Source organism: Rhineura floridana, chromosome 10, assembly GCF_030035675.1.
Source record: "Rhineura floridana isolate rRhiFlo1 chromosome 10, rRhiFlo1.hap2, whole genome shotgun sequence".
Taxonomy (NCBI): domain Eukaryota; kingdom Metazoa; phylum Chordata; class Lepidosauria; order Squamata; family Rhineuridae; genus Rhineura; species Rhineura floridana.
Window position 1 is genome coordinate 35668644 of NC_084489.1, and position 14709 is coordinate 35683352.

The 14709-nt window shown below is 38.7% G+C and overlaps 1 protein-coding gene across 4 annotated transcripts in view; it reads left to right on the plus strand.

Annotated features, from left to right (window-relative positions):
- RFTN1 (raftlin, lipid raft linker 1) overlaps window positions 1-14709 on the plus strand; it is a 172486-nt gene that overhangs the window by 33264 nt on the left and 124513 nt on the right. For all 4 annotated transcript variants that reach the window (XM_061586949.1, XM_061586953.1, XM_061586951.1 and 1 more), the window contains exon 3: window positions 9186-9372. In XM_061586949.1, coding sequence (XP_061442933.1) covers window positions 9186-9372 — 187 coding nt within the window. The remainder of the gene's footprint in view (window positions 1-9185; window positions 9373-14709) is intronic.

The following is a 14709-nucleotide window of genomic DNA, read 5'->3' on the forward strand; positions in this document are numbered from 1 at the left end:
GACCATTATTCCCCTCACAGAGCTCCAGTTCCCAGAATTCTCTGGGAAGTGGGGCTGACTGTTAAACCACTCTGGCCAATGGAGCTCTGTCAGGGGAACAGGAGTCTTCAAACAACTCTCAGCATCCTTCACAAACTGCCCTTCCCAGGATTCTTTAGGAAATCCATGACTGTTTAAAGTGGAATAATAGTGGAATAAATGTCTGATGTGGATGTGGCCTTACTGTGGTCTCTATAGTCTAGCCCCCTGCTGGTCCTAGACCTGGTATAGTAGTATTCCTCCCTGGTGACCCTGCTAGGTTTGCTTCCTGATTTTAGAAAAATAACTAAATTTACTGCAGATTAAGACAGAGAGGAAAAATTAAAAACATAAATAATTTTATAGATAGCATGTCAGAAAGTGAGAAGGCTTAGTTTTATTAGTCTTTTTTATACACAGATTTCAAATGTCTCTATATAATTCACTTGTTAAATTTCATTGTAATTAATCATTACTGAAGTGAATACTTAAAGTTCAAAAGGGTCAGACAATTTCTTAACTATTTGCAAGCTTTACAGATTGCATTTTCATATTTAGCCTGTACTTTCGCTTTTATTTGAAAGTGCATGCCTAGATGGAAAGGCCAGACTTGCATCAAGATGGAGGTATCCTCATTTAGTTGGTGTACGCCTGTCCCTTTTTCAATTGCTAACCTTGTAGGATTACCTTTTTCTTTTGCTGCAGTTCTTTTTTTTGTTGTCCCCTCTAGGGTTGCCAGGTCGGAAGCATTCCAAACCCTGAGGGGTGGGCCCAAGTGATGTCACCGGGCAGGCCCAAGTGATGTCAAAGGGGCGGGCCCTAGTGGTGTAAATGAGCTATTACTGGGTGACCATGGGCTACTCACTATCTCTCAGCCTAATCTGCCCCCCAGGATGAGAACAACAGAGGGGAACCATGACAACCCCAAGGAAGAAGGGCACATTTAAAATGTAGAGGAAGTAATATTGTACAACCATAGTGTGAAATCAGATATTTATTGAGACATAGTATGAAGAAATATTTATATAAGCATGACTGTCAAAGATGTTTATTATTTACACAACCTGTAAAGATATTTGTAGTGCAATCCTATGATTGTTTACTCAGAAGCAAGTCCCAATGTATTCAGTGGGGCTTACTCAAACAGGGAAGCATGCACAGAACTGCAACCTCAAGAGCTGAGGAACTTCACTCACCCAACCCAAAATTCAGAATCATGCCACTTTAAGCTGTTCTGCAACTGTTTATACTTTCTTTTATGGTTATTGGATTTTAAAGGGATTTATTTCTTATTGGGAGCTGCCTTGGTTTCCAGTCTGAAACCCTACCTCACAGGGCTGTTGGAAAGACTCCATATACACACACACACTGGAGATGTAAAAATACATATACTCCATATAATAGATTATTGTCAAAACCAGTTGGTCTTGCAGAATTTTTTTAAAATTAAAATCAGTATTTGTTTCCTACATAATAAAAGCAGTGATACCTATGTAAGCCCTGCCTAATTGCTTTAAAAATAGGATTGGAGGGGGAGAGAAAGATTTACAACACAAACAGAATTCTTTGCTATGTTCACTCAAAATTGCCATCAATTTACAGCACAATCCTAACCATTTACTCAAAAGTAAGTCCTATTGAATTCAATGGGGTTTACTCCGGGTATGTGGGATTAGCATTACAGCTTTACGCCCAGAAAAGCAAGTATTGGATTAAAACTTCACATTGGGAAGGTTTTCAGAACACTGCCATCTTCAACAGCCCAGGAAAATTTAAACTTGTTTGACTCCTGCACACAAGAGAAAAAAAATGACTTTTGGTACTGTTGAAAGCTATTCACTTACTCAGTTAGTGAGATTTTCAGATAAACAGGAAGAAAAACAGTTTCTACCTTTGCAATGGTGTCTAGGTACTGCCTGGAGGCCAAGAAATCCCTTGTCAATCACAACCCTGACTTCACTTATTGGGTACAAACCTGAAAGGGCAGGGTTAGAGCAGCCTGCTGAGAAATCATTTCACAGAAGTTGCGGGGGGTGGCGGTGGCTGCTGTTTTGGTGTATATCTTGTGAACCAGACCACCTAGAAACTTATTTTTTAAAATGAAAGTGGTGAGTCTGGAGATTAAGGTGACTCACCCAGAGCGGACCCAAATAATCCAGAGTCTCCGGGTGAAAACCGGAAACCTGGCAACCTTAGTCCCCTCTCTTATTCCTGCATCCTTTTAAGAGTAGATATACACAGTCTATAGAGTTTGTGGACATTTGAAGGAATTTGTTTTTGGTAATTTTTTATGGTATTCACCACTGTATAGATCTAGGGTCAAAAGCCGTATGGGCCAAGTACCTGCTCATAGGCTTTACTTTGCCTGTCAGTGGCCTGGTCCACACATAACACTAAGCCATGGTTTGTTTAATGTAACTATGGTTTGTTTGAACATGCGAAACCAGTCCAGCAGACTAACCATGGCTTATCGCCCAACAAACAATTGTAAAGGCATGGTTTGTTGTTGATTTACAAACTATGGATTGTGTTAACTACAGTTTGCATTATGTCTGAACCCGACATTGATTGATGTTAATCATGATTTGTTTGGCCATCCCACCCCAGATGCTTAAGCTACAAATGCATGAGACAAGAGCAGCTATAAAACACCGAACTTTGTTTGGAGAAACAAGCTGTGGCTTCTTTGCTTATATGTGAGATGACTCATGGTTTGTTGAGCTGTATACCTTGTGTCAGCAAAATATATAAAGTATAGCTTTAAGCCAATATAGCCAGTAAAGTTGTTGTTAGCCTAAAGGTTTGTATCCCCCTTTAAGGCCCCAGCATTCTTAAGCATTTAGAGAATTAGCTCAGAGCCATCTGGAGTCTAATCTGGGGTTTCTAATGAGCCTTCGGTGTGATGCCTTGCCAAGAGTGATGCTGGGAAGGTACCTTGTTAACCAAGATAATGTAGAATGTCCCGTTAGGCAATTAGAGGCTTTGCCTATCAGTTGTTGTTATGTTGTATGATGTAGCCTTTCCTAGTAATACGTCATATTCTTAGCTGGTGGATGAGTCAAGGTACGGTCAATGATAAGTGCAGCAGTTGCTTGTTAGCAAAGATAGAGATAAAGATAAGGCAGGCATATAGTTTGCCAAGGGAGAATGCCAGGATGTTTCAGTTATCTATCTTAAGATAGTAGTTTTCTAGCAATTAGTCTGCTTTTGAAGGTGTCCTGTTAAAGGTCAGAATAGCCAATTATATGTAGCAGGTGCCATGATGTAATGTTTTGATGCCTTAAAGTCATCACTCATTTATGTAATCGTATCAGTTTGTATGCCAATTTTTATGCTATAAAAGTGTCTCTTGTGCCCAGTATGAGTGTTCAGTCTGACACCAGCTACTGCAGAGCTGTGTGGCTGATCCACTTTTATTGGGGATACTTGGCTGTATGCTTTGTAAGTAAACTCAATAAATTTTAACTCTTTGTAAGCAAACCTCACGTCTGCATCTCATCTCTGGTAATCCAAACAAGAACCTGAAGGGTAAACAAGAGCAAACCATGATAAGAACAAACCATAGTTTAACATTATATGTGAATGTTACCACTATGTTAAGGAAATACCCTCTGCAACTACTTGGATGTGCTTATAATTTGCAGCAGTAAAATACTGCCCTTGAAATTATTGGTTAATACGCAAGAGTAATAATTATTGAGGTGGGTGGAGATGAATATATTTGTGCTTTGCGATGTTCAGCTTATTCTTTGTTCTTCGAGGCCACCCCTCTCCTGGTCTGTCAGAACTTTGCCTTTATTTCAAATTCTGGCTCAGCTTTTTTTCCAGATTGTTTTTGTTAAGCATCTACCAGTGACTGCTAAAAGTATTGGCCATACTCGCTACATTAGCTGATACTCCATGGTATTTGATGAAACATATAATAAACTGAAAAAGCTGGCTTGTAAACTGGGCATAGTGCAGTGCAGAGGCTTTGGTTGATCACTCTTTCCTCCTATGAGAAAAGCCATAAACCATCCTAGCCAGGGCATGCTCACATTATTTACATGTACTTTAGGGAAATCTCTCTGTCTCCAATACAACTACTCGCCTACTAAGAAATGAGAACAAAGGCATGGAAGAAAATAATTTACACTGAAATTACACATTTGTGTAAATCAAGTCTTGTACTGCTGAGATCCTCCCCCCCCCCAATGTCTTTGTTTAACTATCCTACCTAATTATTTACATGTTTGGGTAATATAATATTCCTGATTGTTACTAGTGATGACTATTCTAATACATTCACAAAATGAAGAGGGAAAACTATACATACTCCTAATTTACAATTAACGCTTTTCTAGTGCCCTGTTTGTTCTCTAAAGTTTTAGGTATTATAATAAAAGTAAGCATAAGGAATCATCTTTGTGGACATTTCAGATTTGTCTTGAATATTTATTACTGATTTGTTTAATGGGATTATTTATTATACTCCTTCAAAGCTGAAAGAGATACTGAGTGTTACTTAACATATCAAGAAAACAACCACAAAAATTTTATTAGTTTTTTTTCTCCATTGGATCTTAATCTCACCCAACGTTGCTTTGAGGTTTTGTTTGCACACAGGTTCTTAAATTTTTCTGTTCTTGCTCCATATCTCCTGTCCTTTAAAAATACTAACATGTAGGTTTATTTAACAGCATTCATATCTATGATAGTTTGCTTGATGCAGCATTGCAGACATAGTAGATCCAGACTCATTTATTTAGCATGTCAATCAATGTAGTGGGTGGTTGTTTCAGGAATTGTTGATAGTTTTATTTTTTCAGTGTTCCCGGGACACAGTAACTCACAAAAAAATGTATCTGTGAGTGAAACTGGGAGATAGACTATGCCACAATAGATAAGATTAAATGTATTTATTTATTTATTATTTGATTTATATCCCGCCCTTCCTCTCAGCAGATTGTAGATTGTAAATGTTATTGAGCTCACTAAATTAAGCATTAAGAACAATGCCATCCTTGCGCTATTATTCCAGCCTAGAAACTGATTTTATTTGTATGCTATATCATAACTTTTAATTATTTGATCCTCAGCTAACAAACAAGTGTGGAAGAGTTATGCTGAGGTTGCAATTAATAGTTTTCAACGATATGCATGCCTAAAACAGAAATAAGGCAAGAGCACTCTATGATCTAGTTTGCACATAACACCAAGCCGTGGTTTAACAAACCATTAATTAACCACAAGTTCATCCACACATTGTCAAACAAACCCTGGCTTATTTTTCCAAAGTTTGCCTTGTTTTCCAGCCACCCTTGTTTCATGCCTTTGTAGTATCTCATCTGGTGAAAAAAGCCATAGTTAAGAAAGGGTACTCGATGCACATGTGGTGTCAAGACATAATTAAACCAGGGTTTGTAAGCCAGCAAGTAGCCATGGCTTAGCTCTGTTTGTTGGCCAAAAACAAACTATAGTTAAGCTACCCGGCAGGGTTCATACCTTTGGTTGATTTGTTGCTGCCCTGTACTAAACTGTGGGTTGGTTTAGCATGTTGTCCAAATCTTGGCTCGTGGTTTAGTTCCCTGACAAATCATGAGCTGTGATCAAGGTTTACTCTATGTGATCAAGGCTTACATCTCATGGTTTGTCTGAGAGAAGTTAAACCACAAGCCCACGTGTGGATGACACACGACACCAAATAATGGCTTAATTAGCATGACACAGCAGCAAAATGAATGAGGAGGAGTAAAGTGGCTGCTATCTCCTTTCGTGGAGCCAATATATTAGTGCTAAGCCATAGTTTGGCTTAGTGTGACTTGGGGCATTGAATTCTGAAGCCTTTCTGCATGGAATTCACTCCTGGTTTAGAGATTAATCAGAATTATTTATTGAGAAGTGTCTGAAATTACAAGGGATGAGTTTCACATAAACACTGTTATAAGCATCACTTTCCTATATGGCCTGGCTTTGTTTTTTAAATCAGTGCAGGTTAGCTACTAGTGTCTCAGAATGAGGATGAGCAATTGGGAGAGGAGCATTGTATCTTTTGTGTCTGGAGCACTGCATATGAAATTTTAGGGATAGAGGAGACCAAGGCAACTTGCTGCAGGCTGTTGCATATTTATGTGAATAGCTGTTCACATTTTTAGTAATGCAGCATAGCTAGGTCCTATTTTAGCATAGTTAAAATAAATGATTTTGTGAATGTGGAAACAGATTAAATATTCCTGTACATTACTATTCAAACATTTTTTGTGTGGTCACTCAAAATCCCAGGGCAGCTTGAATCAAATTCCAGAAAAACAATATAATAAAAGAAAAACAAAAAATACAATATCCACTGGAGAAAGATCCACATACTAAAACCTAGGTAATAACAGTTGCAAATACTTGAGTGAGTAAATGCCCTAATTGAGTGTAATACTAAAAAAGAAGATAGTTTTTTTTAAAAAAAGTTTTTTGGGATTCCCCACTCTCTTCCCTCCCCACCAAATTTCCTTTGTATGCTTGCCACTGAGTAAGTCTATTTGACAGGCTGATTGGTTACTTATATTTTGCACCATGTGCATTTCATAACTTAGTGGATTTTGTTATGAGTTTTACTTCATTTATATGTTGTGATGGAACTGTGAGTTGTATTATTTGTCAGTATATGCATTTCTTGAGTCTTTCCTCTTTAAAGAAATAATGATATTGTGTCCTGTGATTCTTAATCAGAAGCTCCATTGTATATTCTTGGAATATGGCTTTTGCAGGTTAAGAGAAACTGTAGCAGGAGTATAGGGCAGCAGATAGCTATTTTATTATTTTTTAAATTATGCCTCATATTAGGTTTGACTATTTATTAGTTGTTATTATAACTTCTTTCATTATTCAAAAAGAGAGAGCCAAATATTCTTATGGGAAATACAGCAGAAAAATACTGTAAGAGCCTCCTGTCTTTCATACATACTGGATTCCACAGGGGTTACACAGAAGAACCTATTTCAAGAACCTGAGCATCTTCAGTAAGCTCTTATTCCTATTGATGTTGAATGATACCTAGGAAACATCAGGACCTAAGGGCTCATCTATGTGGTGGTTTAGTGTGTGTTTGGTGCTACTCACGTCCGCTTTTAATTCTGGAATGATCTCTGTGATGAGGTGCGCCTGGCGCCAACACTGTTAGCTATTCGGCACCAGGTCAAGACTTTCCTCTTCTCCCAGGCATTTTAGCATGTGTTTTAAATTGTTTTAAATTTTTAATTGCGTTTTAAATTGTTTTTAAAAGATGCATTTTTAAATTTGTATATTTGTTTTAATGTTTTTAGTTACTGTAAACCACCCAGAGAGCTTCGGCTATGGGGCAGTATATACGTTAAATAAATAAATAAATAATTCACATGGTTCACATGATGTAGTGGCAAACAGAAGTTATCATACAGTTTCCGCCCTGTAAATCCGTACTAACACAATCCTCTGATAATACAAAAAGGAAAAAAAGTCTTCGTATCTCTAGGGCTTACAGACACTGTGCTCTGATGCTTTTAGGTGGGTGTGTCAGTTGTTCCCCTCTCCACGCCCACTCCCTCCTCCTCCCTTCTTTCATTTCATTTCCTATGCACTGACAAACAACTGCTCTCCCACATTCTGTAAGCTTTTTTTATGTTGCTGCAAACGGTGCCTTATTTTTCTTTTCTCCCTAACTTGTGCGCAAAAGCATAACACTGCTCAAACAAATATTTGTATTTCAGCTGTATTGTACAAATGAAAATACAAATAATCGTACTTCCAAGTTGTGTTTTTTAGAATGAAACTAACTGGTAGAACAAACTGAGTATGCTTGGTTGCCAAGTAACCAGAGGGAGTGGAAATGTTAGAGGGTGTGGTCGTTAGAAAACTGCATGATTGATCCTTCCTCTGAGTGTGAATAGAAAACACAGTGTTTGCAGCTGGTATTGAACCCTTATGTGGACGGTGCAAATAGAAAACAGAGATAAAAACAGCATCTTTAGTATGAAGTAATGCTCCCATGTGGATTAAGCCCTAAAACAGTATGAATTCCTCCTAAGTGGTACAGAAGTTAAAGAGGCAAAACTGAGAAATGAAATCAACACTTGTAAAGATGGAAAGATCATGAAAGAGAATGAGTGAGTGAGTGTGTTTGTGAATACAGTCTGGAGTAACTGATGAATCACCTTTTGACTGGAAGTTCCTCTGGGCTCTCTCAGACTATTTTGTTTATATGAAAATCCAAAATTTGGCTTTGCCCATGGTGCACTGAATTTGCCCAAATAACAAGTGTATTATACTCTGAAATGCCAACATTGTTTAGGGAGATAATTTAGTATTTAAAATACTGGTTTTACCAAAACCTTGCGGCCTTAGCTTTTGTTGCTTGTTTACGTGTAACATTTGCTTAAGTAGGTAGGCTGATGAAAACAGCATTATTTAAGAAAATGGGGGTTCCAAAGATCATCTCCTTAAAGGTCAATTATGATGAAGGCTGGATTAGAAAGAAGTATACTAAATAAAATAATGTGATTTAAGCATTTAGGTATTCTAGCTGATAACTGATGGAGATGCAACATTCATGTACTTTGGCAGCAGTGCCTACCTACTGCATCTTTTTGAAGGGATGTTCAAGCGAGAATAAATTTATGTGTTGATAAGGCCTTGAGATTGGAGATAAGAATCTACTAATTGGTTATATACTGGTTAAGTGGGGTTGGACAGGAGATATGGTTTTGTAGGGCTGTGTTAGCAGGTAAAAGACAATCTCACAGTGTTGGAAATCTTGAGTAATGCAGAGTATCAAAGGCTGGATGTACGACCTGTAACTGGCTGTGTGTAAAAAGGCTCTGTTTAGTAAAATGCAAAAAGAAGGGAGCATTCAAAAGATCTTGTGTGGATTTCTAGAGTTGTTTGCAGAATAACATCTAGAGCTGTAAGTAAGGAGAGATTATTACTACCACTGATATTGTCACTTCTACTGGTGGTATTATGCTATATTATTCCTATTGTTATTAGAGGTGTCATTAATTTGTAAATAAATGTTCCAACAGGTAGGTATTTAGTAACTTTGCAGAACTGTTTGTGGCTTTTTTGTTAGCAAGGAGAATGTTGATATTTAAAAACTTAGCTTAATATTTACATAATATAATTCAGGATTATTTATTACTCTCTTTTTTTCCCCTCCCTAGCTGAGCTACCAGGTTCATCAGCAATCAGACTCTCTTCCTTGCATGAATTTCCAGCTCAGCTGCAAGAATTGTACCAGCAGGGTTTCATCTTGGCTGCCGTCCATCCCTTTGTACAGCCGACTAATGAGAATGAGAGGACTCCCCAGGAACAAATCTTCAGGGCTGTACTGATCAAGAAAACAGAGAGGTAAAGCGCTAGATATTGAACAGAGAATAAAAAATAAGACAGTGAGATTTCTTGCTGAGATTTGACCTAGATCAGGAAATAATAGCAGTGTCATGTTAATATTTGCTGTGCACTTGGGTATTTTTATAGGCTTAGCATGTTGAAATCTGCTTCATACTTTTGGACCAGGAAACAAACAATCCTGGTCAGACGTTTAGCAGGATGGATTGTTCTTGTGTTCTTTAATGTAATAATTCTATTTTGTTACAGCAGCTAGAAAAACCATTTGGTTTTGATAGTCACATTTCCATTGCCTATATAACCAGTGGTATTATATAGATAGTGCTATTTAAAAAGAAGTTAAAAATTGTATTAGACTTCAGCCTCACTGGACTGCCTTCAAGTCGATCCCGACTTATGGCGACCCTATGAATAGGGATTTCATGGTAAGTGGTATTCAGAGGGGGTTTACCATTGCCTCCCTCTGAGGCTAGTTCTCAGCTGGCTATGGCCTGCTCAGCTTGCCACAGCTGCATAAGCCAGCTCCTTCCTTGTCCGCAACTGCCGGTTGGGGGCAACTGGGCTCCTTGGGACTATGCAGCTTGCCCACGGCTGCACAGGTGGCAGGCCAGGTAACCCCTGAGCCACTCCCTGTGGGGGTGATCTTTAGCTGGCCCTTGACACCCAGGAGACACAAGTGGGGATTTGAACTCACCGACTCTGGACTCCTAGACAGGCTCTCCTCCCCACTGTGTAGTAGTCTGCCATCTGAAGTTCAAGGACAGAAAATGCACTGAAGCCTGTGGCTGAGAAAGTAATTGGGTGTCGCTGGCTTGCAGACCTCAGTTCATTTTCAGATGTAGTCCTCCATGATGTATCACTGGAGGACCTGTGTGTAGACCTGCGAGGAGGAAAGACAAAAAACAGCCCCGCCCCAGATACGGAGAAAACAATGTTGCAAGCAAGCGACGTCCTAACTTGATCTGAAACTACTTACTAATCAAGATTGTTAAGTGAGGGTGGTTGTGAACAAACACAACGGGGAAAAACTACAGTGCTAACTCAGTCCTAAGCATCTATTATGTACATATCCCTTATATAGAGATTAACTTAACTGAGAGCAGCAGTGTCCCGAGGATGAATTAGTGGCTATGCCCCGAAAACTGAACCGGGCGGTCCGTGATGGACTGGCATCCAGTAAAATCACCTTTCAGGTGAGAACCAACGGTTCATTTTTCCTGGATGCCAGTCCATCTCGTGGGACATACCAAAGCCATCCCAGCTGGGAGGGTCGGGGTGAGCCAACTAAGTCGTGGGGACCGCTTGCTGCAGTACCCTTCTCCTGAAGGAAGCCTCAGCCGAGGTGTAGCAGTCTATTTTATAGTGTCTAATAAACATTGAGGTAGATGACCAATTTGCTGCTCTGCAGATATCTCCCAGGGAGGCATTGGTTGCAAAGGCCACCGAGGTGGAGGCTGCTCTAGTGGAGTGAGTTATGCCCTATGATGGTGTAAGGCCGCTGGCCTTGCAGGCTGTTCGGATGCAAGCTCTTAACCAATGTGCTAAGGTCGGTGTCGGGGCCTTCTTACCCCGGGACCTGGGATGTACGCATATGAACATCGCTTCCGTGGTTCTCAGGCCTCTTGTTCTCTTTATGTATGTCCTGAGTCCCCTAGTGGCATCTAGGCAGTGCAGCTCTTTCTCCCTCGGGTGTACTGGTCTAGGGCAGAAGGACAGTAAGACCGGTTCCTGCTCCTTATCGAAGTTCGTGTTGACCTTGGGGATGAAGGAGGGGTCCATCCTGAGGACTACCCAGTCCTCGTGAAAAATGCAGAGTTGGTGTGTAAGGGAAAGGGTGCCCAGCTCCGAAATACGCCTGGCTGAGGTGATGGCAATGAGGAATAGGACCTTGTAGGTCAAGAGCTGAGTGGGATGGTCTCTAGTAGTTCGAAGGGTGGTTGCTGTGGGGCCTGTAGCACCTTCTGTAGGTCCCAAGATGGGAAACGGTGAGTGATGGTATATATGCCCCACATATCATATCAAGATGATTGTTTTGGCTTTAATTTCATTTCAGTATAGATAAGCAGTACATTTTAATACAGCCAATTTTCAAAGGAGATTAGGAGCAAGATAGCTTTGCTGAAAAATCACAAATTAGAATTTGTTAAACTTCAATGAACCTTGAGAACATGAGAAAAATCAGTTCTTCTAATGTTGATGAGCAGAAGAAATGTTCACCATGTAAATATAATTGGTTTTTTTTAAACTACAAATTAAAATTTAACTAAGATTTAACTACTCATTATAGGCTATTTTGTGGTTGCTCTTCCCTTGGAGCAGTTCGCCATGGGCAGGGGATTCAAGAAAGTGGTCAGTCTTGCATTTTGCATTGGTTTGGAGAAATTCTAAAATGGTGAGAATCTTTTGCTGCTTCTGAGTGTCCCCATAGCTCAGCACAAAATTAAAGGTCCCCCCTGATCATCTGGGAGAGGAAGGGCAAAAGTTGTAGAAAGTTGTCTTATACTGAGTCAGACCACATCTATCTAGCTCAGTATTGTTGACTGGAAACAAGTCTTCAGGGTTTCAGACGGGGACTTTTCCCAGCTCTGCCTGGAGATGGGATTGAATCTGGGATCTTCTGCATGTAAATTATGTGTTCTACCACTGAGCTATTTTCCTTTGAATTGGGGTATGAAGGCACTTGAGTGAGAGATTTTTGCTTCATGTGTTATATTGATCAGGATGAGACCGAATATAAAATAGAGCTTCTTTATTTAATAATTCTTAAACAGTAAATCGTCTGAGCTTTTTCTGTGCTAGGCCTCACGCAGCGCAGACAACACTGACTAACTCTAGTAACTAAATCAGTCTAGCTCCCCCTAGGTGTGTAATACCCTCTAGAGAAAGTTAACTCTTTCTTTGCTGTGCATCTAACTTAAAGACACATTTCACTACATTTCCCTTTCTTTGAGTTCTAACTTATTTTGTGTGTGTTTTTTTGCTATTAGCAAACATTGTGTAGAATAACATTTAGTCTCTATAACGTTCTGGTTTTCATATTACTCTTCCTCTGGATGACACTCTCTTCAAACTCTCAAGAGATAGGCTGTCTTTGGCAGGTGATGCTTGCTCACAAGAATTTGTAAGTTCTTTGTCCTCAGTCTTTTGAGATTGTTCTGGCAATAAATTCTGCTCTTCTGGTATTTCTGCCTCCGAATTCTCACTTTGTTGTGAACTTGGTTGTGGTTTGGGAACCAACTGTAGATGTCTTCTGTTCCTTCGGAATATTCCATTGTTGGTAGTGACAACATAAGATCTTGGAGTTTGACTTTGGTTCTGGACTGTGGCTGGTTCAGACCATCCTTTCTGGTCGTCCAGTTTCAGTCTTACTTGTGAACCAGGTTGTAATTTTGGAAGTGTCTTCACTCCATAACGTCTGTCATAGTAATATTTGTAGTTTCTTTTAGCCATGTTGTCTGTGACATGGACTTTTCCCAAATCAGGCCACTTAGGATACAAATTTGCTTCTAAGGTTGGAATTGGTGTTCTTTCTTGTCTTCCCATTATCAGTTGTGCAGGACTCCACTTTATTGCATTGATAGGTGGTGCTCTGTAGCTTAGCAGTGCTAGAAAGGGATCCTTTTATTTATTTATTTATTTATTTATTTATTTATTTATTTACGGACTCATTAATTTTTTATTCAAAGTTTCAAAAAACAAAACAAAACAAAACAAAAACAAATTAATAACTAATACAATAAAATAAAATGTTGACTTCCGATTTGTCGCAGATCAGTTATAGGTCTATAATATATAACAAACCTGTCTCTTAATATATTACAAAATCACTTCCCTCCAGTAGTTATCTTAATTAATCATCAACTCTCATTAACATCACTTTATTCTTTCCGCAAAAAGTCAAAGAGAGGTTTCCAGTCCTTGAGAAATATATCCATCGATTTTTCTCCAAATAAACATGTCGATTAATCCATCTCATCAAGTCTGCTAGGTCCAGTAATTTCAATAGCCATTCTTCCATTATCAGTGTTAATTCCATCTTCCATCCTTGCATCCATAATAATCTTGCTGTCATAGTCATATAATAAGAGTCTGATAGGAATTTCCTTCCTCACAAATATTTCCTTGCCATCAATTCTGAAAGTGTTACTGAAATGGTGTTGTAAAGTCATATCTCTGTTCCTCTTTTTTACGAAATGCACTAGCACATCTCTTGAGAGTTTTTCCATTGTCACATATCTGGAATTAATTCTATAAATTTTCTCTATTTCAAGCTCCATCACATCATTTCAGTCCAGAAATTTTTTTGAAACATTGATAGCTTTATCTCTGATATCTTCATCAATTTCTTCAGGGACAACGCTGAATTCCAAACAGTAATCTTTATCTCTAAGGTCCATAAACTCCAAATCTTTTTCCAGTTCCACATTTGATATATCTATTCCAATCTCCAGGACTTGCATCTTCCCTTTAATTTTTCTTTCTTCTTCTATTGCTTGTCTAGTTACATGTTTGATCTCATCAACCTCTTCTCTCATAAAATCCCCTATTTCTTTCAGCTCCTGCTTCATTTTGCTAAATTCAATTTTCATCTCTTGTTTGCCATGTCTAAGTTCTTGTTTCGTTATCTCAATCTCATCCATTATTTTCTGAAACATATTTACTTCCAGGGTCTCAGCCACTTTCTTAATTGTCATTTTTAAAACTAAGAAGAAAAAACCCTTCAATTTCCAATATAGCACTATTCCCAAGCAAAGAGCAATTTATTTCTTTTTCCAGCAACAAAGGAGTTAATATTCCAAACCTGATGACATCATAATGTAGACAGCACAAACTGCCTTATCTCTTATGTGTCCAAGAATGCAAAACAAATTTAGTTCACAGTATCCAAATAGTTAGTGGCATAAAGAACAAGCAGATTCGTCAAAATGAAGTAGACCAGAAAAAATAGTCCCAGACATATAATACTCAAAAGTTCATATAAATCAAAAATTTTCTCCTCAGATTAGATATCTCTCATCCGTTTGTATCTTTATAATTCTCAATTCCAGGCCAGCTTTTTGCAATAAGAACAAAGATAAGCTATTTCGATTTCCTTCCGCCTTAATTCCGTGTATAAAAGGGAAAAGTTATAACTCACCCAGGGATTCTTTACTGCTGATTCTTTTAACAAATCTCTTTTACTGCAACAATTTAAGCCAAATGATAAGGATAGAAAGAAGAATGCTTGCCTGTTAAAATCTGTTTTTCTTTGAAGAAAAGAAAAACGTCTCGCTTAATCAGTTTGAGCTTGCTTGAAATTCCTTGGCTCCGTCCGACGTTGCTGGCTGGTCCTTCGTT